Raw genomic sequence first — 27,501 nt, 5'->3', positions numbered from 1 at the left:
AGAACAGTTACCAATAAATCTCTGAGAAGAAAAGCACATTAATTGCTTTGCTTACTTCTAACCCCTCCTTTTAAAGCTTGAGTGTCTTTACTCTGTATCCATTCTTATCCCTCTCTCCACCTGAAGAAGGTGTGGCTTTATTATAGAGCCATGTCCATCAAATGTTTTTAAAGTCTGTGGGGAGGTAGGGTTACTGGCCAGGGGTAAAGTTGCTAAACTAAAGGGTGGATGAGACTGAGGAAAGGGGAGCTGCTTCCCTTAGCTATACGTGACAATCAATGTTAAACCGTGGTCGACTCTGCTTAAAGGGAAGGCCCTTTATTGTCCTCTACTGTACTGTCCTCTACTATACTGTCCTCTGCAGGTAGTACCAGCCAGGCAGGGCAGCCTTGGCAGTCAGTCATTTTCTGGATGTTGCAGAGGGAACATTGCAGGGATGTTGCAGAGGGATGTTGCAGAGGGCAGAGGGAACATTTCTGAGCCCAAGGCACAGCAAAGCACTTTATACAGAGGGCTTAATTTGTCTCTCTCTCTTTCCAGACAAACAGACAAAAAATAACAACTCAGTCTTTTCCTTTCTCAGGAAAAGGAGAAAAGAAAAAGCCGATATTTGTGAAGTGTTGGCATTTTGGCTCTAATGTAGGTATTTATTTTAGTGGAAATAGCTGACAAGTCCATGCTTCAGGGGAAAGCTAACCCCCCACACTGGAGGGGAGGAATGGAAGCGGAAGCACTGACGCCCCTCCATGCCACGCTCTGGGCCTTGCTGCCTCCCTAACCCCAGCTGCGTGCTGGCCTGAAGACAGTTTCACACAGGCAGGGCAGAAGAGCAGGACAAAGGGTCCTACAGAGGGGGCTGCATTTTCTGTTTGCAGATTCATATCGGCCCAATCTTCACGCTAGGGAAGAATCGGAATCTCAAGTTGGAAAAAAGAAGGTATAGTAGTACAGTCTTTGAGGGGAGAGGCAGCCTTCTGAGTGCTGGAAGCAGCACTGAGTTGGGAGTTGGTCTACCTTGCCCCTGCTCTGGCTCTGTCCTCATGAACTCATATGCCCTTGGGAAGGAGATGCAATTAATAGCTTGTACATACACAGTCAGCCCTCTGTATCTGCAGTTCAGATTCAGCCAACTGCTGATGGAAAATATTTGAGAAAACAGTTCCAGAAAGTTCCAAAAAGCAAAACTTGAATTTTCCAGCAACTATGTACATAGCATTTACATTGTGTAGGTACTATAAGTAATCTAGAGATGATTGAATGTATACGGGAGGATGTGTGCAGGTTCTATGCAAATACTATGCCACTTTATATAAGGGACTTGAGCATCCCGGATTTTGGTATCCATGGGGGTCCTGGAACAGATCCCTCATGAATACTGAGGGATGTATAGAACTCGAGGGCGTTAGATTTGCTGATCTCCAAGGCACATGAAATCAGATTAGAAGTTCAGTGAAACGCTTTTTGTAGGCATTAAATGAGCATCGTTAGGTTGAATTATCTAACAGATGAACTCTATTTGACAAGGAGATGAGAGTGTGTCAGGATACTTTCGGCATTACCTGTCATGTCTCAGTATAGGTGTGGGCAACACGCTTGTCAGGAGCCATCCAAACTCAGCCAGAGTGTGCAGGAGAGGGCCGTAATCCGTTTTGATTTCACAGCCCTGTGTGAATAAGCACAGAGTTCATAGTCTAGTGACAAAGATAACCAGCTACACAAGTGATGACAATGAGGGTGAGAGGTGTTAGGATAAGGGGAGTTCACGCTCCATTAAGTGCAATTTCACCGGCTGCAGTCTTCCTGGGCTTCTTTTCTGCTCCCTCTGCCTTCCAACCATTCAACCAAGTTAGAAACACTGGGGATCGGAGCGGAGAGAGGTTTCCATGTGGTTCTCTAAGGTTGGGGCCTACCTTCCCTCGGTCTTGCTTGGGCATCAAACTTTAATATAGGGGGGGCTCTGGGAATCTGCATTTTAAAAAGCTCCCTGGGTGATTTGGATCCAAGTAGAGTCCATACACTTTCAGAAACACTGGTGTAGGGGCTGGGAGTGAGGACAGGAATAGAGAGTGAGCATTGGGGAGTGAAAGGTGAGAAGAGCAGAGAATCTTCACTGCTTTTTACTCACTTGGAATTGATTCTTATTTGGAGCTTTATCTCTTACCCCAAATCCTTTTTTCCCCTCAACGGGATTTCCAGTTTCTTTTTCTCTTTTTTTTTTAAATTAATTTATTTTATTTTTGGCTCTGTTGGGTCTTCGCTGCTGCGCGCGGGCTTTCTCTGGTTGTGGTGAGCGGGGGCTACTCTTTGTTGCGGTGCGCGGTCTTCTCATTGTGGTGGCTTCTCTTGTTGCGGAGCATGGGCTCTAGGCACGCAGGCTTCAGTAATTGCGGCTTGCGGGCTCTAGAGCTCAGGCTCAGTAGTTGTGGTGCACAGGCTTAGTTGCTCCGTGGCATGTGGGATCTTCCCGGACAAGGGTTTGAACCTGCATCCTCTGCATTGGTAGGCGGATTCTTAACCACTGCACCACCAGGGAACCCCGGATTTCCAATTTCTTTGAAAATGACCTATGTCTCTCTAACCTTTGCAAGGCCAGAAAGGGCAAAAGTGTCCTTGAGAGAGGCTGTCAGTGAGGGCCTCGTGCACACAGCACAATATACCTGAATTCAGTCTGTACACCTCAACGGCAGTCCATTCGGTGACATCTGAATTCAGAGTGCACAACAACAGCAGCAATGTCATCTCTGATTAGGAAGGACAATGCTGTGTGTACATATTTGGCCTGGTGAGAGAAAGAACACCTTTGGATATTTTTGCCTTTGAAAGTCAATTCACATGGTTAAAAAAGTCAGTCATATTGGTTGCTTGGGTATAAAATTGACTGATTTGTTTTTTTTTTTTTTTTCAGTTTCAGCTAGTTGTCACGGCATTGTGTAAAGAGAATCTCAGTGCCAGGGGAATTTGTTTAGGACTAGAATGCTAAATCTTTGGGAATCTACTGTTATTTATGTATAGATAATTATTTTGCTATCTTTTAACAAAGTTGAACATTGAGTAAAACAAACCACCTTTAAACAAATTTGAAAGTTTGTGATGCATTCTGATGAAATTTTGAACATTGAATAAAAATGTGTTTGAAGAATACTGTATGTGTTAGGCAATGAAAACCTTTAACATGTAAAACTAAATGCAATAGTAAAGCCAAATTGTCAGAAAACTTCAGTTTACCTCAATAACTGTCCATTGTTCTACTACGATGGCATCATTTCCTTTCCTGCTGAATCCTGGAACTCCAGAGCCTTCTTCTTCATAGATAAAGAATCCTTCCAAAGATTTCGGCAAATGGTCCCCTGTGAGGAAAAACATACAATTAAGAAGAGTTGTAAATGCTCAGAGTCTCTTGGGATCATCTAAAACCTTAAATAACCCTTGTAGGAAGCTGAAGGAAAAACATATCACCTAATAAACACTTGTTTTAGGGGACTTCCCTGGCGGTCCAATGGCTGGGACTTTGCCTTCCAATGCAGGCAGGGGGTGCGGGTTCAATCCCTGGTCTGGGAGCTGGGATCCCACATGCCTCGCAGCCAAAAAACCGAAACATGAAAAAAACCAGAAGCAATATCGTAACAAATTCAATAAAGACTTTGAAAATTGTCCATATCAAAAAAAAAAAATCTTAAAAAACCCCCCACTTGTTTTAGGTGAATCTATGACGTCTCCCTTGAAGGTAATTTTTTTTCAAAGATCAAGACAGTTTGTTTTTTTAATATTTATTTACTTATTTTATTTTTAGCTGCGTCGGGTCTTAGATGCGGGCTGTCTAGTTGTGGCCTGAGTGCTCAGTAGTTGTGGCAGGTGGGCTTAGTTGCCCCGTGGCATGTGGGATCTTAGCTCTCTGACCAGGGATCAAACCTGCGTCCCCCTGCATTGGAAGGCAGATTCTTAACCACTGGACCACCAAGGAAGTCCCTCAAAGGTCAAGATAGTTTTATACTTAACTGAATTAAAATTAAACTGTAAATATGAAGACTACAATAACAAAAACAAGATAAAATAATATCATACAGTGAGAAGCAAGTGGATTTCCTAAGCTTAAAAAGCATCTGGAAATGACCTTCACCTTGAAATCAAATTTTGGTTTCTGTTCTATATGCTGTATGTGTGTTAATTATACTATTAAGAGAAACAACATCAAAAATCTTAATCCTTGGAATTACAGGTGTGATATTAAAACCAAGGTGACGTAAGATTACTTAAAAAAATATAAACACAGAACAATTCTTTGCTTCAATGATGCTTAAAAAAAAAAAAAAAAAAGAATGGTAACAGGAAGATCCTAAACAGAAGTCATTGTCAAAAGAATTCCTGCTGGGAAGGAAGTTTTAAGGGAGGGCCTCTCTGACATTTTTTTGAATAGCTGACAAAAACCAGCTGGCCAAAACTAAACTGATTTTATGGAAGTTCTTTTGTCTCCTATTTTGCAATAGGAGACAATTTCCCATGGTCATGTGCTGGTTAAGCATTCTAGTTTCATACAGCGTAAGGTCACATCAAAGTTTCCCTTGTTGACAATTATCTAAATAATAACCTACAAAGTTTTCAAAAGATCTATTAAGCTTAAAGATAAAAAAGACAAAAGTAATTTAAATGTAATTTTTAGTTTTCATTTTTATTAATGGGCTATAGGCTTTAAGAGAAAATCACTCTTATTAGTATTTTTACATCAGTTACAGTTAGGGCAGAATATCATGAAGAATTTACATTATTCAGAGCGGTCCCCAACAATCCAGTAAAGTTTAATTGACTTGTTGGAATTGTTTTTCTAATTACAGTATATGTTCCACTTCCTTTAATGTACTTGTCTACTGTCATACCAAAGTGACCGGTGGAACTAAATCTGTTTTAGATTGTAAGTTTAGAGCATCACAAGACCATCTTTAAAATTGTATATTTGGGGCTTCCTTGGTGGTGCAGTGGTTAAGAATCTGCCTGCCAGTGCAGGTTTGATCCCTGGTCCAGGAAGATCCCACATGCTGTGGAGAGCAACTTAGCCCAAGAGCCACAACTACTGAGCCTGCCTGCCACAACTACTGAAGCCCGTGCGCTTTAGGGTCCACGTGCCGCAACTACTGAGCCCACGTGCTGCAACTATTGAAGCCCACAAGCCTAGAGCCCGTGCTCCGCAACAGACAAGCCACTGCAATGAGAAGCCCACGCATCGCAAGGAAGAGTAGCCCCCACTCTTCTGCAACTAAAAGAAAGCCTGTGGGCAGCAATGATGACCCAACGCGGCCAAAAATAAATAAATAAATAAATTTATTTAAAAAAATGTATATTTGCCTCAAGTCCTTTTTTAGAATGGGGGTATAAACTTTAAAAATAATTATATACTGTGATAATTATGTAGTTAATTGTAATCTGCTTCTTATTCACTTTAGGATTATATAATTGGAGAACTATGGGTTTTGTGGCTTTGTGTTTTTCTTGCTCTTGGTATTGAGAGTCCCTAGTACTTCTAAACTTCTTTTGGTTTAAAAGAATAAAAGTATGGTAGACTCATACACTGCAATACTACCAAGAATAAAAAAGAAAGACTCACCGGTATGCAACAACATGGATGAATTTCAGAGATATTATGTTGAGCAAAAGAAGTGAGATGAGAAAGAATACATACTGTATATTTCAACTTACATGAAGTTCAAAAACAGGCAAAATTAATCTATGGTGCTGGAATTCAGAATAATGCTTGTCTCTGTGTGGGAGGGTATTGATTGGGAAGGGCCATGAGGAGGCCTTCTGGGATTTTGGAAATGTGTATCTTTTTTTTTTTTTCTCATTTTTTTCAATTTTTTTGAGATATAATTGACATATAAGGAAATGTTCTTATCTTGAACATTTGTGTTCTATTCTGCGGTACACATAAGATTAATGCACATTACTATATGTATCTTATACTTCAGTTAAAAACAAAAGACCTGCCTTCTCACTTTAGAGCTCCCCAGGTTCCCTGGCTAGCTTTCTTAGGGACCATGCCAGTCCTTAGAGCCACAGAAGAATGATACTTCCACAGGAGAGAGTATTTCTCTCTTGAGAAATTCTCCCTAACAGAAGTGGCAGCTAAGGAGGGTGACAGGCAAGGCCTCATGGGGGCTGGGGGGGGGGGTGACAATTTGGGTGTTTGATGTGTTAAATCTTCCAGGTATTGGGGTGAGGTGATAATTCTGAACAATTACTTAATAACTGTCCAGAACTAAGTCATCTCTTTTTTTTTTTTAAGATTTATTTATTTATATTTGGCTGCGTTGGGTCTCTGTTACTGCGCTGGCTTTCTCTAGTTGCGGCGAGTGGGGGCTTCTCATTGTGGTGGCTTCTCTTGTTGCGGAGAACGGGCTCTAGGCGCACGGGCTTCAGTAGTTGTGGCACTTGGGCTCAGTAGTTGTGGCTCACGGGTTCTAGAGCGCAGGCTTAGTAGTTGTGGCGCATGGGCTTAGTTGCTCCGCGGCATGTGGTATCTTCTCGGACCAGGGCTCAAACCCGTGTCCCCTGCACTGGCAGGTGGATTCTTAACCACTGTGCCACCAGGGAAGTCCCGTGAACTGAGTCATCTCTTAACGTCACTTATCTCAGAGCTTCCCACCTTGTGTGCCTTGGCCCATTGGTGTACTTAGAAGGTGTACAGGTGTGCTAAGGCACAGGGCACCCCCTCCTGCCCAGAGCAGCCTTTCCGCTTGTACCCATGTGCCCTGCAATTTTACCATTTGCTATGTATGCATAATGTGAAAAAGTAACAAAGCATTGGTCTGACCCACTGCTTCTCAAATTTTTTTTTTTTTTTTTTTGGCCAAATACCATCAATAGCAAAGGAAAGTACCCTTGTATCACTGAAGGATGGTCTCCAGGTACAGTTTGAAGTGACTTGGGGCAAAGCATAAGCTTTCTTTAAAGTCTAATGTTATATCTTAAAAACCCATGCAAATTTTGCATTCTATTCAAATATGTTCATATGACGTGAAAAAGCAATATTTCCTCTTCTGCTTTCTCCTACCCCCAATCTTAAAGGAATATTGACACTCTAGGAAGAGGTTTATCCTGTGAAGTTGTGTACTCCCTGGCACATAGCTGCATACCCCTAGGGTACTTTGACCCTGGTTTGCGAAGCACAAGTTTAAAGAATTTCCAAGGAATGGTTTACTTGTCTGGAAATGTGATCTTACACATTCATTTCAGCTAGATGTGACATTGACATTTCTGTAAATGTGAGGAAATGTAACATCCCATTTTAGTATTTGGGGCCAAGTGTCATTTTTGGCATTAAACTGCCCAGAGGGTGGGCCTGGGACCACGTCTGAGAAGTGGAGGGCAGGCACATATGGGAACTCTCATTCTGTATCTCTTTTATGAGCATTCTGTCTCCAGAATGCATCTCAGCCTGTTTACTGCTGCCCATCCACCATCATCTCTCTGGATCACTGCAACAGCCTCTTAGCAGCCTCCCCACTTCCATGCTTGCCCTCCATGATCCGTTTCCAAAAGTGAGGCCAAGTAAGTTATTTTTTAAATGTAGGTCAGGTCATAACTCCCTCCTTAAATCTTCAACAAATGACTTGGAATAAAAATCCTGACAGGATGGCAAGTTGGTTAAGAGCACACACTCCACCTACCTCCTACCCCTTCTAGCTGCTTGAACATGAGCCCATTATTTAAAATCTCTGTGCCTCAGTTTCTTCATCTGTAGAAGGGGAACAATCATACCTACCTCATAGGGTTGCTGCGGGGATTAAATGAGTGAATAACTGTGAAGTGCTTAGAACAATGCTGGCATAGAGTAAGTACAAATATGTGTTAGTGCCTGTTGCATCATTTATATTGTTAAGATCTAGGTGGCGTGGCTACTGCTCACCTCTCCTACATTGTCGGGAGCCATTCTCTCTTGTACACCCTGCACCAGCGACACAGACCCTTTCCCAGTTCCTCTCTCGCATCCTAGGTTTTTTTACATTTGGGGGCGTTTCCTCTGGTTCCTGAACACCAGCCCTCTCTAGGCTTCCAGTCTCAGTGTGATTGTTACCCTGTCAGAAGGGACCTCGTGACCACCCATCTAAGCTGGTTCTTCCCAGTTACTCTCATTACAATATCCTGCTGGGTAACGTCACACACTATTCTCAATTTTGAAATTAGGTATATATGTTTTGATGCCCATTACAGCCTGACGCCATGTGCCTTTTTTTTTTTTGGCCTTGCCCTGCGCTGCCTGCAGGATCTTAGTTCCCCAACCAGGGACCAAACCCATACTCTCTGCAGAGGAAGCGTGGAGTCTTAACCACTGGGCTGCCAGGGAAGTCCCGTGGCTAGCTTTTTGAGAGGAGGGAAGATGTCCATTTTGCTCATCAGTGTAAACCCCTCATGCCTGGCCTAGGACCTGGCATATACATATATGTGAAATGAACACATACATGTTCCAGTTCTAACTGCTCATTCTGATACATCTCCCCCGCCAACTCCACACAAGCATTTTTATAGGAGTGAAGAGATTGAAATGAATATCAATTGAAGTCTGAGAAGAATTCACAAAAAATGAAAAGGTAGCCTTCAGATGTGGGTATACTAAAGGTGGGAAGAGGCTGTGCTCTGAGGGTGATGGGGGCATTGGTAGGCCAGTGAAGTGTGAGAACCTCAAGTGTTGTGTGTGTATGTGTGTGTGTGTGTGTGTTTTGTATCACCTGGCAAAGTTGCTTATCTCATCCCTGTCAGCTGCCCCCCTGGATCTCTATATGTCTGGTAGAATAAAGTGTTTTGTCTCTGTTGGCTCAATTGGGTAAGCCTCTTGTAGCCTCCCTTGGGTTCATTTGGAGCTTTTTGTAAGTGTGCAGAGAATTCAGCTGCAGACCAGTTTGGTGAAGGCTGGGCAGTGCTGGAGAAGGTCAGGAACAGGAGGCCACTGCAGTGAGAACCCTCAGGCCATATGAACAGCAAAAGGGTCCCTGGGTGCCTCTGCCTATGGGACTTTTCAAAGCAGAAAAGTCTTTGAAAGTGGGTGGGAAAGGGCACTGAAGAGGAATTTCACAAACCTTACAACTTTTCCACCATGACTTTCCTGAAGGAGAAAACTTTTAAAAGTTTTTTTCCCCCTCTGTCTCCAGAGAATTTTATAAAGTGAGATTTATAGAATGAGATGTGTGGAGTAATATATTTAAATTTCTGAGCAACGTTTGGTTTTTTACTTCTATTCCTCATGGTGGGCTGACTTCTGACAATATTTTGGAAGAGGATGGAAGCAAGACAAAACAAAATATGCATTGTCCCCTATGTGCTTTAGATGTCAGGCATCAGATATCCCGGAACAAAGCGACCAATTCAGCCCTGCTTCCTCTGACTTGCTTCTCACAGTGACACAGGCATTGGTCACAATTTCCCCTCCACAGCTTCCCTGTGTACTCCCAGGAAAGTCCTGAGTGACACACCCAATTGCCAGACTTTACAGACCGTGGCTCGTGGCTTGTTAGGGCTTGGCAAGGCCTGCAGAACGTCTAATGAGACATTCCAGAGCTGCTGAGAGGGAAAGACTTTCCCCCGGGCTCTCTAAATAGCTTCTGAGGCTTTAAGAACAAAAGCCCTACAGAGCCTCTGGCTGGCAACTGCTGTGGCTAATTTTATTTTCATCATCAGGCAAGGCCCAAGGCAGGGGTGCCTGAAAGACACTGTCAAAGGAGGATTTTTTTGTCTTTCCTTCAGCAGTTAGTCACAATCCAAAATTTGGAATGGATGTTTTTTTTTCTGCGGTGCCTTGAAACTTGTGAGATCCTAATTCCCTTACCAGGGATCGAACCTGGGCCCACGGCAGTGAAAGTGCGGAGTCTTAAGCACTGGACCGCCAGGAAATCACCGCCCCCCCTCTTTGTTTTGAACAGCTCTAACTTAGAGTATTTGGAGTGAAGAGAAAGAGATGGGGCGGGAGGGAATATATGAAGCATAAACTGATCTTTAAAGAGATGATTCATACTAAAAGTAGTGTAGGGACTTCCCTGGTGGCTCAGTGGTTAAGAATCCGCCTGCCAATACAGGGGACACAGGTTCGAACCCTGGTCTGGGAAGATCCCACATGCCTTGGAGCAAATAAGCCCGTGTGCCACAACTACTGTGTGTTGCAACTATTGAAGCCCGCATGCCTAGGGCCTATGCTCCTCAACAAGAGAAGCTGCTGCAATAATAAGTCTGAGCACTGCAACAAAGAGTAGCCCCCGCTCTCTGCAAGTAGAGAAAGCCTGCGTGCAGCAATGAAGACCCAACATAGCCAAAAATAAATTAATTAAAAAAAATGGAAAACCTGCAGAAAAAAAACAAAAAAAGTAGTGTAAGTGCATCTAGCAAGTGGCAGGAGAAAAGATCAACCCCAGAAAATGAACTCTGACAGTGGGCAAGGCACGTGGGAGTTACTTTGTACGTACTATATCTTATTAAGTTCTCACAACAGTTAGTAGGAGTGTTTTTATCCCCCTTTTAGGAAACTGAGACTCAATGAGCTCAACTAACTTCCCCAGGTCACACAGCTCTAAGTAGAGGACACAGGATTTAAACCCTGGTCTGTCTGATGCTGAAGTCCATGCGCTTCATATCAGGTCCGGCTATTTCCATAAAAGATCAACTTGGAAGAAGTTTCCAGTAACCAAAAATACTAATAAATATTTACTGAGCACTTGCTAAGTGCCAAGCACTATGCAAGGTGATGTTTTTTGGGGTGCTCCATGGGGTGCTCCAATGAGCTAGATCCTTACTCTTGGTTGCTACTTAAAGGGACCTATTGGAACACGACTCGATAATTTTAAATAATCATTCAAAGTCTTTAGTTGTATTAGATAAGGTATCACTAGGCTGATTTAATAATAATAGGGTTTATTGAGATCTCATTTTATTTTCTTTTTCATTCCTTCCTCTAACCTCGAGTCATGGTCCCTAACTATCCTGATTTTCATAACCTCCATCCTTCCTAATGCATTTTTCCAGTCTCCTTACTATCTTTGTTCTTTTTTTTTTAGCACTAATCTCTTTTATTTTTTAAAAATAAATTTATTTATTTATTTATTTTTGGCTGCGTTGGGTCTTCCTTGCTGTGCGCAGGCTTTCTCTAGTTGCGGAGAGCAGGGGCTATTGTTCATTGAGGTGTGCGGGCTTCTCATTTCGGTGGCTTCTCTTGTTGCGGAGCACAGGCTCTAGGTACGTGGGCTTCAGTAGTTGTGGCATGCAGGCTCAGTAGTTGTGGCACACAGGCTTAGTTGCTCTGCAGCTTGTGGGATCTTCCCGGACCAGGGCTCGAACCTGTGTCCCCTGCATTGGCAGGTGGATTCTTAACCACTGCGCCACCAGGGAAGCCCCAGCACTAATCTCTTTTAAAAAACACTTTCTTTAGAAATAATTTTTGGAAAGATTTGTTTGTTTTTATGATAGACATGAATGATTACATATCCCATTGTAACTAAAAGAAGAAGGTTAGATAAAGATGAAAGATAAGGGGAAGGCATAAATAAATATAGATCAATATAATTTTCTGAACCAAAGTTTATTTTTCTATACGAATTTTAGAAGAAGTCAGGTTTAGACTGGAGGACATGGTAGGTAGTCTCCAAAATTGGGCTAGTGTAATAAATTTGGATAGTAATTGTCAAATGTCATTGTAACCTCCTGATTGGGCTGCTGTAGTACATCTTACTTGGAAAATCCTACTAACTAATCACACAGGGGTTTGTCCATTTCTGATAGTCACAACCCAACAGCAAATATCACATTATAATAGTACCACATAGGATGGTTAAGCTTCTAAATTAAAGCTACAGAGTTGTGTAATAATTAGAATCTATTTTCTTAGGAATAATATCTGTCCTTTTAACTTGCTGTATAAGAAATAAGTAAATAAAATAAAATTCAAAAAAATAATATCTGTCCTTTTAGCCATTGAACTTGAGAGGCAAAAACATTTCCACCAACTCTGACACAAGGTCAAATTCTTTAGATATCAACATATCATAATATAAAACTTACCTTTAGATGTTTCCCAGCATACAAAAGAATCGATTAAAGACAAGCCTTGTTTATAATAAAATGTAGTTAACTCCAGCCAATCGGCATCAAGTGTACTAACGACAGAGCCTTTTCTCGTTACTTTCATCGACAAGATGCCTTCCTGATAGGTCCAGCAGGTTGATTCATCCTCAAAATCATTGAAGACTGTATACAACTTGTTATCTGAGGATAGGTGTTCAGAAGGAAGAAAAAAGGGGAAAACTATAATTTTATTGAAAAGATTCCTAAAATAGTTTCTTTTTTTTTTTTTTTTTTTTTTTTGCGGTACGCGGGCCTCTCACTGTTGTGGCCTCTCCTGTTGCGGAGCACAGGCTCCGAATGTGCAGGCCCAGCGGCCATGGCTCACGGGCCCAGCCGCTCCGCGGCATGTGGGATCTTCCCGGACCGGGGCACAAACCCGTGTCCCCTGCATTGGCAGGCGGACTCTCAACCGCTGCGTCACCAGGGAAGCCCTAAATTTTTTTTTTTTTTAATTAATCATGAGCTATTTCAAGCACACAAACAAGCATACAGAATAATAAAATTATCCACCATTCAGCTTTATCAAATGTTAACATTGGGCCAGGTTTGCTTCAGATTTTTTTCAAGGAAATGAGACATGGATGTACTTGAGGCTCAAGATGTATCTCCCCTAATCCTATTCTCCAGAAATAGCTACTGTAATGAATTTGGTGTTTATTATTCTCATGCAAGTTCTTTTATTCTTTTAATACACATTTCTTTACACATAAATGATGTTTTGCAGTTTAAAAACAATGTTTTGCAGTTTAAAAAGTTTTTAAAAAATGGTATTATACTGTATGTATCAATCTATAAGTTGATTTTCCTGTTCAACATTATGCTTTTGAAGTGTAATTAATACATATAGATCTTATTCATTTAGTTTAACTGCTATATAGCATTCCCGTTTACTTTTCTCCTGTTGATGGACATATACATTATTTCTGAATTTTTGTTATTACAAACATTATTCATTCCTTGGACACATATGTGAGAGTGACTCTAGAATGCATACTTAGACATGGAACTGCTGGATCCTATACTTTACAAGTTAGCAAATTCTTAACTTGGGGGTCTATGGACCCACATTTATGGTTGTGTTTTAGGAAGTCTAACACTACTTGTGTCACAGAGTATTAGGGGTATGTGTGTTATGTGTGTTTTTCTGGGTGAGTCTCCATGGATTTCACCAGACTCTCCAAGAGGTCTTTTGTTGGTCTCCCCCCAGCCCCCATTGCTATTGCTCTCACTCCTATGTCCCAGCACCAAAAGTTAAGAACCAACCACTGCCATAGAAAAGTTATGAAAAAATACAGGGTTTTAAAATAAATAGAAAGCAGAATCTAAAGACTGATAATTAAATTAAGTAGCATACTGGATTTGAAACTTAAAAAACTTGGAACAGACACCTGATCTAATCAAAGTTAGGATGGGAACCAGCAGGAGTTTATAGGTAGCTGTGGGTGGAATATAGTGGGTAGCTCTCTGGCCACAACTCCAACAACTCTTACATTCCTAAATTTACATTCCTAAATTTTGCACTCTGCAGGAAAATCAGCGTGGTTGTTAGCTAGGGAACTGGTAGAAAAATGGGAGGGTGTTGGTTGTGGTGAGGTGGTGAGATGATGAGTTGGGAAATGCTCTGGGTCCTTTCTTATTTTTTTTGCGGTCCGCGGGCCTCTCACTGTTGTGGCCTCTCCCGTTGCAGAGCACAGGCTCCGGACGCGCAGGCTCAGCAGCCATGGCTCACGGGCCCAGCCGCTCCGTGGCATGTGGGATCTTTCCAGACTGGGGCACGAACCCGTGTCCCCTGCATCGGCAGGCGGACTCTCAACCACCGCGCCACCAGGGAAGCCCTGGGTCCTTTCTTAAGGAGGCTGTGTTGACCGTGGTCCAGTGGGTCTCTGCCATGCACGAATATTGAGCAATCTCACCATAACCCAGAAAGCCGATGCCACCAGTGTGTGTGGCCTTAGCACCAACACTGATCAAAGGATCAGTTAATAGCAGCTAACTTAATAGTCTATTCTGTGCCAGGCACTGGGCTAAGCACTTTGTAGACATCTCATGTCTACTCACAACAACACCCTTTCTATTAAAGACACTGAGGCAGTCTGGCTGCAGACTCTTAACTCTAAGGTGTACATAATCTTTGATTTTCTTTATTAGTGCTTTTTAAAGCGTGTCTGTAAATGTATCAGAAAACTTAGAACAGTCCGAAATACATTAAAAAATACTCTCAACTTCTTGAAAGCCTTGCTAGCTGCAAAGAAGAATAAAACTATTGTTTAAAGTTATTTAAGAATGCAGGCACAGGCTTCCCTGGTGGCACATTGGTTAAGAATCTACCTGTCAATATGGGGGACGTGGGGTTCGAGCCCTGGTCCGGGAGGATCCCATGTGCCGCAGAGCAACTAGGCCCGTGAGCCACAACTACTGAGCCTGTGCTCTAGAGCCCACAAGCCACAACTGCTGAAGCCTGCATGGCTAGAGCCCGTGCTCTGCAACGGGAGAAGCTACTTCCATGAGAGGCCCGCGTGCCGCAGCGAGGAGTGGCCCCTTCTCGCCGCAATTGGAGAAGGCTCCCGTGCAGCAACAAAGACCCAGTGCAGCCAAAATAAATTAAAAAAAAGAAGAATGCAGGCACTATTGTTATATTAGTTGTTTCATCATGATGTGCATTTTAATATTCTAACTGGTGATCAAATAAAGCCAATTAACTTCAAAGGTGAAAAGTGCCCATGAAATGGGAAAGGCCAAAACTAAAATTCTCACACACTGTTTACAGGGAGAAACATAAATCAGAACAGCTTTCTTTACAGAATCACTTTTTTGGTATACATGCACAGCCTCCATTTTACAGAGGAGTTGGCGTATGACTAAATGGGAACCAATTTTCAACACAAAGTTTCGTTATGTGGATGGTGTCGTATGACCATGCTAGGGATAACTGTTCGGAAAACTGCCCTACCTTATTCCAGGTGCAATAATTAAAAAAAATCAAGAAAAGTTTATACTAGTTTTTTCATCTTTATAATCATTAGAGATTTAATTTGCCTCATATTTGTTTAAAAACCCTTAAAAACATATTTGTGCTTAATTTAAACTAATATTTCTATTTCTACTCATCTTGTCTGTTACCTTCTCCCTTTCTTGATTTAGAGAAACTGGGGCTGCCATCTCGTTCCATTTGACACTGTCCACTTTCATGATGTAGTTCTTCCTCAATTCCACTTTCAGATGATTGCCCACTTAATGTTCCTTCATTCCAAATTTTACAGTTTTCCTCTGAACTGTGTCTCACATGTAGTGCTGATTCTGTATCTCCATCCTGGTTGGTTCCATTGCAGAATTTAAGTGGTGGACAGTGCTGTGATATGAATCCAACAAATTTCATTCCTCTTTTAGCACCTCCATTAATCTGAAGTTTAAAAAGACACGGTAGAACAAAATGTAAACTTCATTTGCATTGATTGCTTTATCAATTAACCTTCAGGCTTATTAAGGAAATCCATTAGAAAAGGAGTAAATGGACCAGTAAAGACCCATTCATAAACAAATTAATGACCTCTAATATAGCAAGAATCCTAAAATCCTGTCACACTATGTTGGTGGTTTCTTCAAACAGAACTGATACATTTTAGAAACTGTGAAAACAAGAATTATATTTTCGGGACTTCTCTGGTGGTCCAGTAGTGAAGACTCTGCACTCCCAATGCAGGTTTGATCCCTGGTTGGGGAACTAAGATCCCACATACTGCAGCTAAGCCCGCGCGTGCCGCAACTAGAGAAGCCTGCGCCGCAATGAAGAGCCCGCGTGCCGCAACCAAGACCCAGCACAGCCAAAATAAATAAATAAACAAACAAATAAGTAAATTAATTAATTAATTTTAAAATTATATTTTCTCCAAGAGGTTACTATTTGGGAAGAACTGATAATTCCATAGCATGATATTTGCAGCCCTGTTAACAATGGTTTCTCTAGTTGAAGCAAAATTCAAAACTATCCCAAGAAATCCTCAAAAATAACATTACTGACTGCTTCCTATTCCCCAGGGAGGGGGGCAGAGTTCTTGAGGCGCTAGGCTACTGTGTTCCCTCTTTGCCGGCAAAGAAATAAAGCCACTCTTTCTTCCTCCTCCATTTAAAAAAAAAACAAAACCAAATACATCTTAATAATAAAGAAGAGACATTAATTTAAAAGCAGAAAACATACAGCCTTGTTTGCTTGTGTGTAAAGAAAACTGTTAAAAGACTAATTCTTGACAAATGCATACATATAATGCATAAGCCCAATTCGTACTACCACTCTTAAGAAGTTTCTGATTTGCTTATATCTTGGTACTATTATCTCCTTTCTGGGCCAAATACACATGATTAGATTCAGTCCTATCAGTTAAAGAATAGTGTTCGGAAGCACATGAAATAATGCCAGTGAAATAATTTGAGACCCTAAGAGTGATTATTTTCATGCTCAACACTTTTCTCTTTCTCTGCTTTTTCATCATTTCTTTGTTCTTTTTGTGTCCACGTCTTTCTCCTGTGTTAAGCTGACCATTCTTTTGAGGGCAGGCACTATCTTACTCACTTTTGTGTTGCAATGTTTTGTACCTACAGGTGCTCTATAAGTACTCGTTAAATAAGTTAAAATGAAGAAATAGCAACATCTTTTATACGGCCACTGTTTTAAACATTTTAAATGTTTTAAATTCACCTGGGAGGCGAAGAAAGAGTTATGATGGAGGTTGCAAGTGCAAACGTCTATAGTCAGCAATAAAATGGAATGAAAAAGGCCAGGAAGAAGCAGGGTGAAACCAGACAGCAATGGAGGCTGCTGTAACTTAGCTGAGACGGACAGAGGGTGTGGGTGTATGGAGCTTGGACAAACACTGCTGGCACAATATCATTTACTCCTATAAATTAACACATTAAGACTGTGACACGGCAAGAAGCCTTAAAAATAACCATAAATTGTCCTTTATATCAGGTTTCCCGGGAGAGGAGAAGGAGGTGGTGAGGAGGAAGGTAAAAACCGGTAAATTTAATGTCAGTGCTTTCTCTAGGTCTTATTTGTTGATTTGGGGGGAAAATTGCAGAAGACTTTCTCTATTACTAAAAAGTTTTATCTGGAAAAGGTGGTATGATACAGAGTATTACTGTCTTTTCTGTTTTTTAAGTTGCAAGATTGATGTTTTTCATGTGATTTTTATTTAAAAATCCTGGGGAAAACATTTGTAAATCTAAATTTAAAAAAAGAGCAAACATTGACATAATGTTAAAATGACTTAAAATCTAGCTGTTTAACAATCAACTCTTTATATCAGGCAGCCGTTCAAAAATAATATTTGGCACTCATCTATTGCTCTTGCTCATACACGGGGCAATGTTCAAATATTTCACGTGCTATTTTTCCTGAAGCTTTTCTTTTCATAAAATAACCCCATTACTCTAATTGCTGAAATAACAGTACTTTCCTGTTTAAATAGATCTTTGTGTCCAGGAAGTCAAATACAAAACGAATGCTCTCATGATGATCTATTAAGACTAAATTAGCAGTTAGATTTTTGTTTATGGAGTGAATTCATTCCCAGAAAAAAAAAATTTTTTTTCCCAGAATAGTAGTAGTAAATAGTATGTGTACCTTGTTTATAAAAATCTAGTTTCAAAGGCTGTTCCTGAAAAACCTTATTAAATGGTGACTTTATATCTAAATGGGAGGTATCATTGGCAGCTCTAACTGGCTAAACACAAACCACAGATAATCTTACACACACGGTCATTTAAAGCTTGGGAAAAATAGAAACAGCGAACAAATTTCACAGTTTCTTATTTGACAGGAAATGCCTTAGGTTTTTGGCAGTATTCATTTAAATAAAAGCTAAACCTTACACATATGACAATGCAACTAAAATTTAAAAAAAAACCCAAACTTTCACCATCAAATCCTGTCGTTTAGAATACTTATGAATGTACAATTCTTTTTTTTTTTGGTTTTAATCAATATACATATAGTGTTCAATTTTTCATTTAAGGTTCAATTAAGTTATATTGAATAGACTTTTTTCTCTCAACAGTTAAGATAGTTGTCATGTTCAATGCCCATAAAATAGTCTATCATATTGATAGACCATTGCTTCCTTCTCAGTTTTCCACTTGTTGAGAATTTGGCCCCTATTCACTGTTGATTAAAATATCTTTGTATAAACATGATTTTTCCCTTTTCAATTAATTTCTTGGAATGGATTCCTAAAGAGGAAATCACTGGGTCACAAAATAAAACAAGATTTATGACTTTTATTACCAAACTGGTATTCAGAAACACTGTACTAATTTATTACAATGCCAATTGCATTGTATATGAATGTATATGAATGTTTTCTTAAAGGTCTTTCCAACATTGAATTTAATATTTTCAATTTAATTTCTCAGTTAATACTGGTAAATTGTTACTTCTCAGTTTTTATTTACATTAAAAATTATTAGTTAGGTTGAACCCTTTGCCAAATGTCTCTTTATTATTTGTGTTTCCTTTCTGTCCATGGATTCTGTCTGTCCATTCAAGACTGAATATACTTTCATGCGTTTGTATTCATTTCATATATATTCAGAAAATGAAGCTTCTATAAGACACATTTGCTGCAGATTTCCCCCCGATTCTTTTTTTCCTAGTATATAACTTATATTTATATATTCAAACTCAAATTACTCAATCTATTCATAATTAAATATGTCCACTCTTTCATTTTCTTTCAGATTTTTTGCACTTGAAAAAATTACCTCTTTAACTCTTGTGAAATGTGTGGAGTCTACTTTCTATAGAACAATTGCCCATTTTCCCAGCAGCACTTACGCGGTAATGGTTGTTCCCCCATTTTATTTCATCAGGTTTGTTATGAAACTTCTTATATATGTATAAATCTATTTCTGGCATTTCCATTCTGTTTCACTGGCCTGTATTTCTGTTTTTAACTCTACAATTTGGTACCTGTGCTTCAATTTGTTTTAAATTCTGGTAGACTAAGTCACCTATCATTTTCCTGTTCTTTTTAAAGTAGGAAAGGAAATTGATGAAGAAGAATTATGAAATATTTCTCAATATCCCATGAAAAAATGTATACTTTTAGTACCTTTTCTATCAGTTCTTTTGCTACGTCATTTGTTTGTGTCTCAAAAGTTAGAGGACATTCCTCAATCACAAGCCTTGGGCGTCTTTGTCCACTGGGTGCTGTCGAATGCTTCGTGCTGTAACAGAGAATATGTTTATGGTTGGAAGCCAATTGCTGATTTTCAGTTAATATGCTCATGTGCAAATGAGCGAGTAACTCACAAGTAAGTTCAAGGCAATCCTTTTTCTTTGTTATTTCGACTCTAATGGCTGTCTTCTTACGTAAAAATATTGGAAAAACACAATAACTTCTATTAATTTAGATTTCCTTAATTAAAACCTCTATTAATTTAATTTCTAATTTAACATGAAAGAAAAGCTCCACATCTGTTGTTTTGATAAGTTATGAGAAATGATTTTAGATCACTGTTATACCTCAATAATACCTCATTATTGTACAAAAGCACAAGTAACAATCCTATTTAAGTGCAGATAAATATTGTCCTGTCTTTTTCCTTTTTCTTCTTTTCTGATCTTCACCCCTTGATTATTCTTAGCCCTAGCAGGGCACTGCTAAATCTATTTGAAGTAATGCAAAAAGAGAAAAATAATTTATCCTTGGTTTGTAAGATTTGTAATTAGGACATAAGTGTTGCTATGGTGTGGTAAATGGCATATTTACTTAGTAATGCTTGCACTAGTAAATATCTGATGAGGTGCCCTGTCGTGGTGAAAGCTGCTTGTGTACATGCCCTCTCAGACATGTGTAAGTGGGCAGTTAGTTACTCAGTAGCAGACAGTGTCCCTAAAAAGCACATCTGGGATTTTTTAAAGCCTCTTCTTTTTTTCCCAATTTTCCTGTTTTCTCTTATTTTATTTTCCCCTCTCAGCTTAGCCCTTTCATAGTTAAAGTCGCTATAAAGAGAAAACACAGTTTTTACCCTGGTCTTTGAGATGATTTTGATACAGTTGGAGAGTTGTGTAAAAAAAATTTAATGTATTAATCAAAGACATTGGTCTGGTTATTTCATTCTTCACTGGAAGGAGTAACAGTATTTTGAATATTATGAAACATACAAGCTTGGTTGGCAAAAACGTTTGTAGTATTGTTTGGAAAAACAGCTATTAAAAAAGTTAAAAAAGAACCTAAAATGGATGGCTTTCTGGCTTTCCCATCCTATTTTTTGGAAAAAGCTGATAAGAGATCTATCCAGTTTGTGAGAAGTTGGCATGTAGGCCTTTTTGCTGTAAAAGTTTTGGAAGTTAGAGATAGTTTCTGTTGCCACTATTAATAAAGCAATACAGGACAGTTCAAAAAAAACGCTCAGTGAAAGTGGACTTGTTCAGTCAGCTCTTTTAGCCCAGTGATAGGATATAGCTAATTGATACCCCCTCACCCGCTGAAGTTGCTATATCAGCTTTCAGGTGCTTCTTGAGTCTATTTTCCTTTCCCATTTTTCATTGACATCCTTACCTAGGACCTGTTTGTCTGCAAGGGGCTAAATCTATGAGAAGTTTTAAGGAAGGAGATTTAAGTTTCCTTCTCCCAATCGAGGTTCAACTGCTGGAAAATGTGCCTTAAGCCAAAACCCCGAATTATCCTTTATTCTCCATCACTTCGTTCAAACTTGCTTTGCTTTTAGCCAAAGAAAACTGTCTCTCTCAACAGCTTCTTAGTATGACAGTTTTCTGGAGCGTCAGGCTTACCTTAATTTCAAGCGCGATAGCACCACCCTGTATAGGTAACTTGCAGGCAGGTGTTTTTGCTGCCCAACAGGTTGTATAACAGGATGAATAGCCCCAACAATATATCCTTTAAGATAGTAGTCTTCCACTTTTGTTACTATATCCAGAATTGAATTTATCTTGATTACTTCTGGGTTTGGCGAAGCTGAAATATCAAATGCAAAGAGAGATTTGCACATTCATAAAGTTGAATTACATATTATTTCTATCTACGTATGATAATACTAATGAATAGGAAATGTATCCATATGATTTAATCTCAAATAAAGTTATACTAACAGGTATTATATATTTTCTAATTTAATTTCAGAAAAAGCAAAAGTAATCTTAGCAGCTGTCAGATATTTAGTATTACCAATATGTCTTAAAGTAGAAATACAATGCCCTATATATATTTTTCAAATAAGGCACTTTTATTTTATTTATTTAAAGACACATTTTAATTTTTTTATTATTTAAAAAAAATTTATTTATTTTTGGCTCTGTTGGGTCTTCGTTGCTGCACGATGGGCTTTCTCTAGTTGTGGTGAGCAGGGCTACTTTTCGTTGTAGTGCACAGGCTTCTCATTGTGGTGGCTTCTCTTGCTGCGGAGCACGGGCTCTAGGTGTGTGGGCTTCAGTAGTTGCAGCATGTGGGCTCAGTAGTTGCGGCATGCAGGCTCTAGGGCACGCGGGCTCAGTAGTTGTGGCTCGCAGGCTTAGTTGCTCCGCAGCATGTGGGATCTTCCTGGACCAGGGATTGAACCCATGTCCCCTGCATTGGCAGGTAGATTCTTAACCACTGCGCCACCAAGGAAGTCCCTGTCAAGTGCTTTCTTATTTCTAATTACATTTCAAAAAAATCGTGTTTTAAGTTTCTCTGGGAAACTAAAAATATGGTTTCTTATGGCACTTATATAAATACTTGAGTAAAGAAATTGAAAAAGTAAAGGCAACCAGAAGTTCTTCTTAATAAGTAAGAATTCTAAATACACAGGAAATTTAAACGCAACATTTATATGCAGTTGAAACATTCCTTTGAAGCAGGGCAAATCTGTAGAAACTGTAGAATAGTACAATCTGTATAGTTTTTAGTAAAAGGAAAAGGGTGTGTTATATGGGAAAATGAATGTTCTAGCAGTATTAATTTTAAAAACAACTTCATTTTCTGTGACAATATTTCTCATTTTCTGGAAAACAACCAAGACTTAATAACTAGAAATGGAGCTGCAGTTTGGCTCTCTCTTGAATAACAAAACATATGAAATGAACTCCAGGTAGGGGCAGTGCTGGCTGTTGGCCTTCTGTCAGTGTGGTCAGTGCTGTCCAGAAAATAGCTGCTGTTAATTGCCCAAACACAGGAAGTAGGTTAAGAAGCAGACAAGGAAGAAGGGTCAGAGGAAATCCCTACCTCCTCTTACATTAATATCCCCGTGATGGAACAGAAATCCACCACTTGGATTCACGTGGGTTCATGCCAACTTCTCAAATGAAAATAAAGCACTCAAAGAAAAGTTATATAAACCAGCATGAATCCATTTACTCAAATTTTCATCCTCTTTTGGATTTAAACTAATCTACAATATATTTTCATCATTATGAATAGGAATAAAAACAAAGAGACTGATCCTGGTTTTGGAAGAAACAGCTGGATTTCATTGCAAAATGACCCAGTTCTGCATGGTTGTGTGGCAATCACTCCGTGATTCATTTGGTCTTACTTTTTTAGTATTTTAACTATCAACCCTGATTTCCAAACAAAGGAACTAAAAAACTATAAACTAGAATAAACTGTTAAGACTAAGGAATGAAACATAGCCTAAACTTATTTTTAGAACTATACACTAATCCTACAAAAATTTAAAGAAAATTTCCGTCTTTTAATGGATCTCATTGCTTATTGTAGAAAATGGAAATGCTTAGCATGATACGAAAGAATCTTCATAGTCTGGCCTCTGTCTACTTATTCAGCGTTCACTCTTGTCATCCTTTTCCTTGTACATCTTGCTTTGGCAGGACTGAACTACGGGAGCTCCTGAGCCTGGCACACTCTTTCATGTTGCCAGAACTTCGTTTCCTTTCCTGCTCCCCAGGTTGGGTTAATCATTCCTTCCTCTGTGCTGTGCATTCTACTAGTTCCCTTATCAATCTGTATTATAGATACTTGTTTATGTGTTTGTCTCTGCTGTTAGACTGAGAATTCCTTAAAGGCATAAAACCAGAATCACTTACCCTAAGTAGAAAATTACATACAAATAAATACAACAAAAAGAAAATACGTATCAAATTCTAGCTGGTTACTGTTATCTGCCAAGGACTGAGCCACAGCCCCGCTCTCTCTTTGTTGAAAGGGAGAATTAGCCATTAGAGAGGTGTTAAAGACGTAGTAACTCCAAACCGATTGGAAGGCTTAAAAAGAACTGAAAAGGGCACAGCTTTCCGACTATGAGATTCAATGTTATTAATTCTGTGTTTGTGTGTACAACTTAAAAGCATCTCAGGTCTAGTGCTAAGTCTTTTGGTAGAGGCTTGGAACCCCTATTGGGATAGAAGTAGCAAGGACACAGTGATGGCAGCAAGGGGGACAGATGACATCAGAGGGAATAAAATGAATTATAAAACTAGATAAAAGAACTGTAAAAACTTTACAGCCTGAGGTCTCTTAAAGGACTTTCTACACTTCATTGGCCCGATTGATAATGATAATGAAATCATTCCCTCCTTTCTATTGTTTCAGAATAAGGTTCTCAAAGGCAGAATTTTGTAACACGTTAAATAGAATCACAAGAAGATAGCTATAACAGAAGGACACTGGTGTTTAATGAGGTTCCTGTTCAGGTAGAGAATGTATTTCTAAGGAACACCTTGCTCTCTGGCGATGTCAGAGAAATTTTGTGTCAGTGGAACAAATCCAGCTTTTCTAGTCTAATCTACATCCTCTTGCACTTTCAATAAAGTAAGGTTATTGTCTTGAGTTCAATGCAAAAGAAATGTTAATGCCTGAAACACAAAGACACACACACACAGAAGTTTTGAGAAGAATTACAAACTGAGAAATCCAGTAAAGTTACAAAGGGAGAAAAAAAATTGTACATCAGTACTAATAAGCATATCTTACACATAAGTTTTTGTAAAGATCATGTCATTTTGGGCCCAGTGCTTTACATTAATTATTCAACTGTCTCAAATGTGCATGTTCTTCTATTTGGAGGTCTGTGTCTTTTGATAAATAGCACTCGGCATAGACATGATAATTATGATAAGTGCTTGAAAAACACTTGTTAAAGGACCAACTGAATGAAAAATTGGTTGTAACATTAACATATTCAGTGAACAGAGCTCCAGGTTGCTCATGGAGCAGTAGTTTAGAAAATAGACTCTAGGGGGACTTCCCTGGTGGTCCAGTGGTTGGGACTCCTCGCTTTCACTGCTGAGGGCCGGGGTTCAATCCCGGTGGGGGAACTAAGATCCCACAAGCCAAAAAAAAAAAAGACCTTCGGACCAGACTGCCTGGATGCAAATCTCAGCTCTGCCACTTACTAGCCTGGCAAGGTACTTTGCACCCTTGTGCCTCAGTTTCCTCATCTTCAAGGTAAGAATAATAATAGAGTCTACTCTATAGGGTTGTTAGCATTAAATAAGTTTATATGTGTTCCTAGAAAGTATCTGGCATGTAGCATGTGCTATACAACTATTGAATGCTTTGTTAAATAAAGTCCTCCCCTGTGGAACGAGAGGCAGCACACTACTCTAAGAGCATTAGGATCTGGAAGCAAATCACCTGGGCTCAACTCATGCCATTTACTAGATCTGGAAAAAGTTAATTTGCCTGTCTGAGACAGGGACAAACAATGGTATTAACTTCATAGAGTTGCTTTCATAGTAATTGTAAAACATGATCCCAGGGCCTGGTACAAAGTAAACACTCAAATATCAGTGATGTGCCTGTCTGTTGGTGGCCCAGCTTAGAAAGATAGTTTCGAATGAAGTTGCCCTACGAGATGTCATTGTTGGTTTAAAAAAATCTCCAGGAAGATCATTGTAGAGATCTGGATTTATTCCAAAAGCCCAGCCTGGCTCACCATCTGTAGAATTCTGTATCAGAGGCCCCTAACTCATGCTCTAGATCTCAGGTCCCTAACTCACCCTATAGATTAGGTGTCCCGCCTGCCAACTCACTCCAAATAACAGTCCCTACCTCACGCTGATCTGCTCCATTGAGTCCCAGACCCAAATGTCCAAAGGTATCAGCCTGATAAAACAAGGAAAGGGGCTGTGCTGAAGGAGGGACCTGGGGAAGACTTAATACCTTATCCAAGAGTGCGGCAGCCCTGGCCCAGTGCTGCCATGTGGTCATGTCGGCCCAGTGTTGCTGGATCTTCTATTTTTTTTAAGAAAACCCCCAAATCCAGATTCTTATGTAATATCTCCCAACTTTAAAAAGTGACAGTTAATTCAAATATCTTAACACTATACACACCAAGCGAGACCTGTCTAAAAGCTGAATATGGCCCATGTCTTGTTGGTTTGCAGCTTCTCCTCTGGGTTGCCCCAGGGATTCTGCAGACCAGAGCCTGCCTAGGTCCAGGCCAGGCCACCCGGACCATCTTAGACAGTGTTCAGCATATCCTAGGACACAGAAAGTGATCCAAATCTTCCTCATTAGTGGGGACAGGAGGATGATGGTGATAGGAGGGCTGGGGTTCATTCTGTTAACAAATTGCCCTTCTTATCCTACATTGTGATTTATTTTAAACATGCCAGTGTCATTCAAGAAAGGTAAACCTAGGAGCAAGGAAAGGTGAAATAAATCTGGGAATTTTGTTGAGAACTTCTCTTCAGGTAATCCCCTCGATTCTTAATAATGTTTTAAACTGTGCTGAAAAGAGACTGGCAGCCTGACTCAGCTTAGAGATGTGAGGAAGGGGCAAGCTGTGCACACAGAGTGAGGCATTTTCATCAGTGCTCACCAGAGTGAATAATTATGTCTCCAAGATAGGCTTGGTGTTTGAAGCCAAGCCTTTGATTTGATGTCCTTACACTGGGGCAGTAATATCAGAGACTCTATTACTTTTTAAACACAGGAAATTAGGGGGGAGGTGTGGTTGTTTTGGCTAGAACTGAACAGCACAGGCAGTTAGCAGCAGCTGCAAGCCATCTTGCTCTTCTTAGCTCCTCAACCGCTGCGAGTTCCTTGGGAGAAGGAACAAATGGTGTTGTTGACAGCATTAATGGGTGGGGTTGGTTGCCGTTCAATCAATGCTACACGATTTGTAAAAGCTTTATTACACCTTACAAGGCTATTGTGAAGAACTGGTGAAGGAAAGTATTTTGTAGTTGCTTTGAAATCTATATACATGCAGCGTGGACTTTTCTGATTAAAACTGAAACATGCTGAACGTTAAGCAAGTCTATCATTCATCCTCATAGTTTCCAAAATAAAATATCAGTAGAGTTTTTTATGGTCCTTTGCTTAAAAGCTTCATAGACAAAGATCAAATTTTAAAAATAGAAAAAAGTCACATTCTAGTAAAAAGCTAAGAACTTGTTCAATGTCAAAAGGTTTGCTCTGATGATGTAACTCTATGAAACCAGTCCAAGACATATATATGTTCTTTCCACCAATTTACTTCTGAAGATTGGTATGTATTTTTGAAATATTTATGAAACATTGTTTCCTCAGATAAAAGCACGATGTACAAACACTGGCAAGCAATTTTACCATATTTTCAAAAGGGAACAGACTGTCAAACCCCATATTATATCTAGCAATTATAGTAAAAAATAATAAGTAACATGTACCAAGTACATATTTTGTGCCAGGCACTATGCAAAGTGCTTTACATGCCTAATCTTAATTAGCCCTTACAAAAACTCCACAAGGCAGATATTATCATTATTCTCAGATGACGAAACTCAGGAAGAGAGAGATTTGATAACTTGCCCAAATTATTAGTGAGCGGTAAGGCTGTAATTGAACCAGACAGAATGACTCCAGAGCCAGTACATCCGAGCACCGACAGGAAAGTAAAGCTTCATTGATTTGCATCACTGCTAATTCAGAATTTGTGAAGATTCAGACATGAGCTGAGCTAAAGCTTTTGACTACTATAAATTGTTAATCAATCTAATGTACAGATATTAAAAGGAGTATCCGGTTTACTCTACTTATCAAAATGTTTTAAGTTACTTAGAAAGATAAACTACTATATAAATAACATCCAAATTACATAAAATTTTATGTTTTCAATAAAGGTGCCATCTTTGTAGTCACTCATTAATATATTTAATTGAAGTAATACAACTGTGGTTTTGAAATGCACTCAAACTCCAAGGGACGACAGAGCTCATAATTACAGGTAGATATGCAAAAGATTGCATTATGACCATGAAAACTCCTGCAGCCTTGTGTTTCACCGCTGTCTCCTGCATGTGCTGCACTCTGCCTGTTCGGTTTTACTTGTAGTTCCCAGACAAACCATGAGATTTTCTCTCGTTTCTGAGTCTGTACAGCTTGTCTTTCAGCCTTGTTTGCCTTACCCCCACTTCCTTACTCAGCCTTTTTTTTTAAACTTTAAAAACATCTTGTGTGGGGGTAG

General features: G+C 39.7%; 1 protein-coding gene across 1 annotated transcript in view; it reads right to left on the bottom strand.

Moving 5' to 3' along the window:
• RFTN2 (raftlin family member 2) overlaps nt 1–27,501 on the bottom strand; it is a 61,070-nt gene that overhangs the window by 26,565 nt on the left and 7,004 nt on the right. Inside the window, exons 2-7 of the mRNA XM_067741122.1 lie at nt 20,885–21,068; nt 19,200–19,314; nt 15,214–15,493; nt 12,031–12,234; nt 3,226–3,347; nt 1,560–1,663 (exon numbers count right to left, since the gene is read on the bottom strand). Coding sequence (XP_067597223.1) covers nt 1,560–1,663; nt 3,226–3,347; nt 12,031–12,234; nt 15,214–15,493; nt 19,200–19,314; nt 20,885–21,068 — 1,009 coding nt within the window. The remainder of the gene's footprint in view (nt 1–1,559; nt 1,664–3,225; nt 3,348–12,030; nt 12,235–15,213; nt 15,494–19,199; nt 19,315–20,884; nt 21,069–27,501) is intronic.

The sequence above is a fragment of the Pseudorca crassidens genome, chromosome 6 (assembly GCF_039906515.1).
Source record: "Pseudorca crassidens isolate mPseCra1 chromosome 6, mPseCra1.hap1, whole genome shotgun sequence".
Lineage (NCBI taxonomy): Eukaryota > Metazoa > Chordata > Mammalia > Artiodactyla > Delphinidae > Pseudorca > Pseudorca crassidens.
Note: the sequence above shows the minus strand (reverse complement) of the source record. Positions and strands in the feature narration are given on the sequence as shown.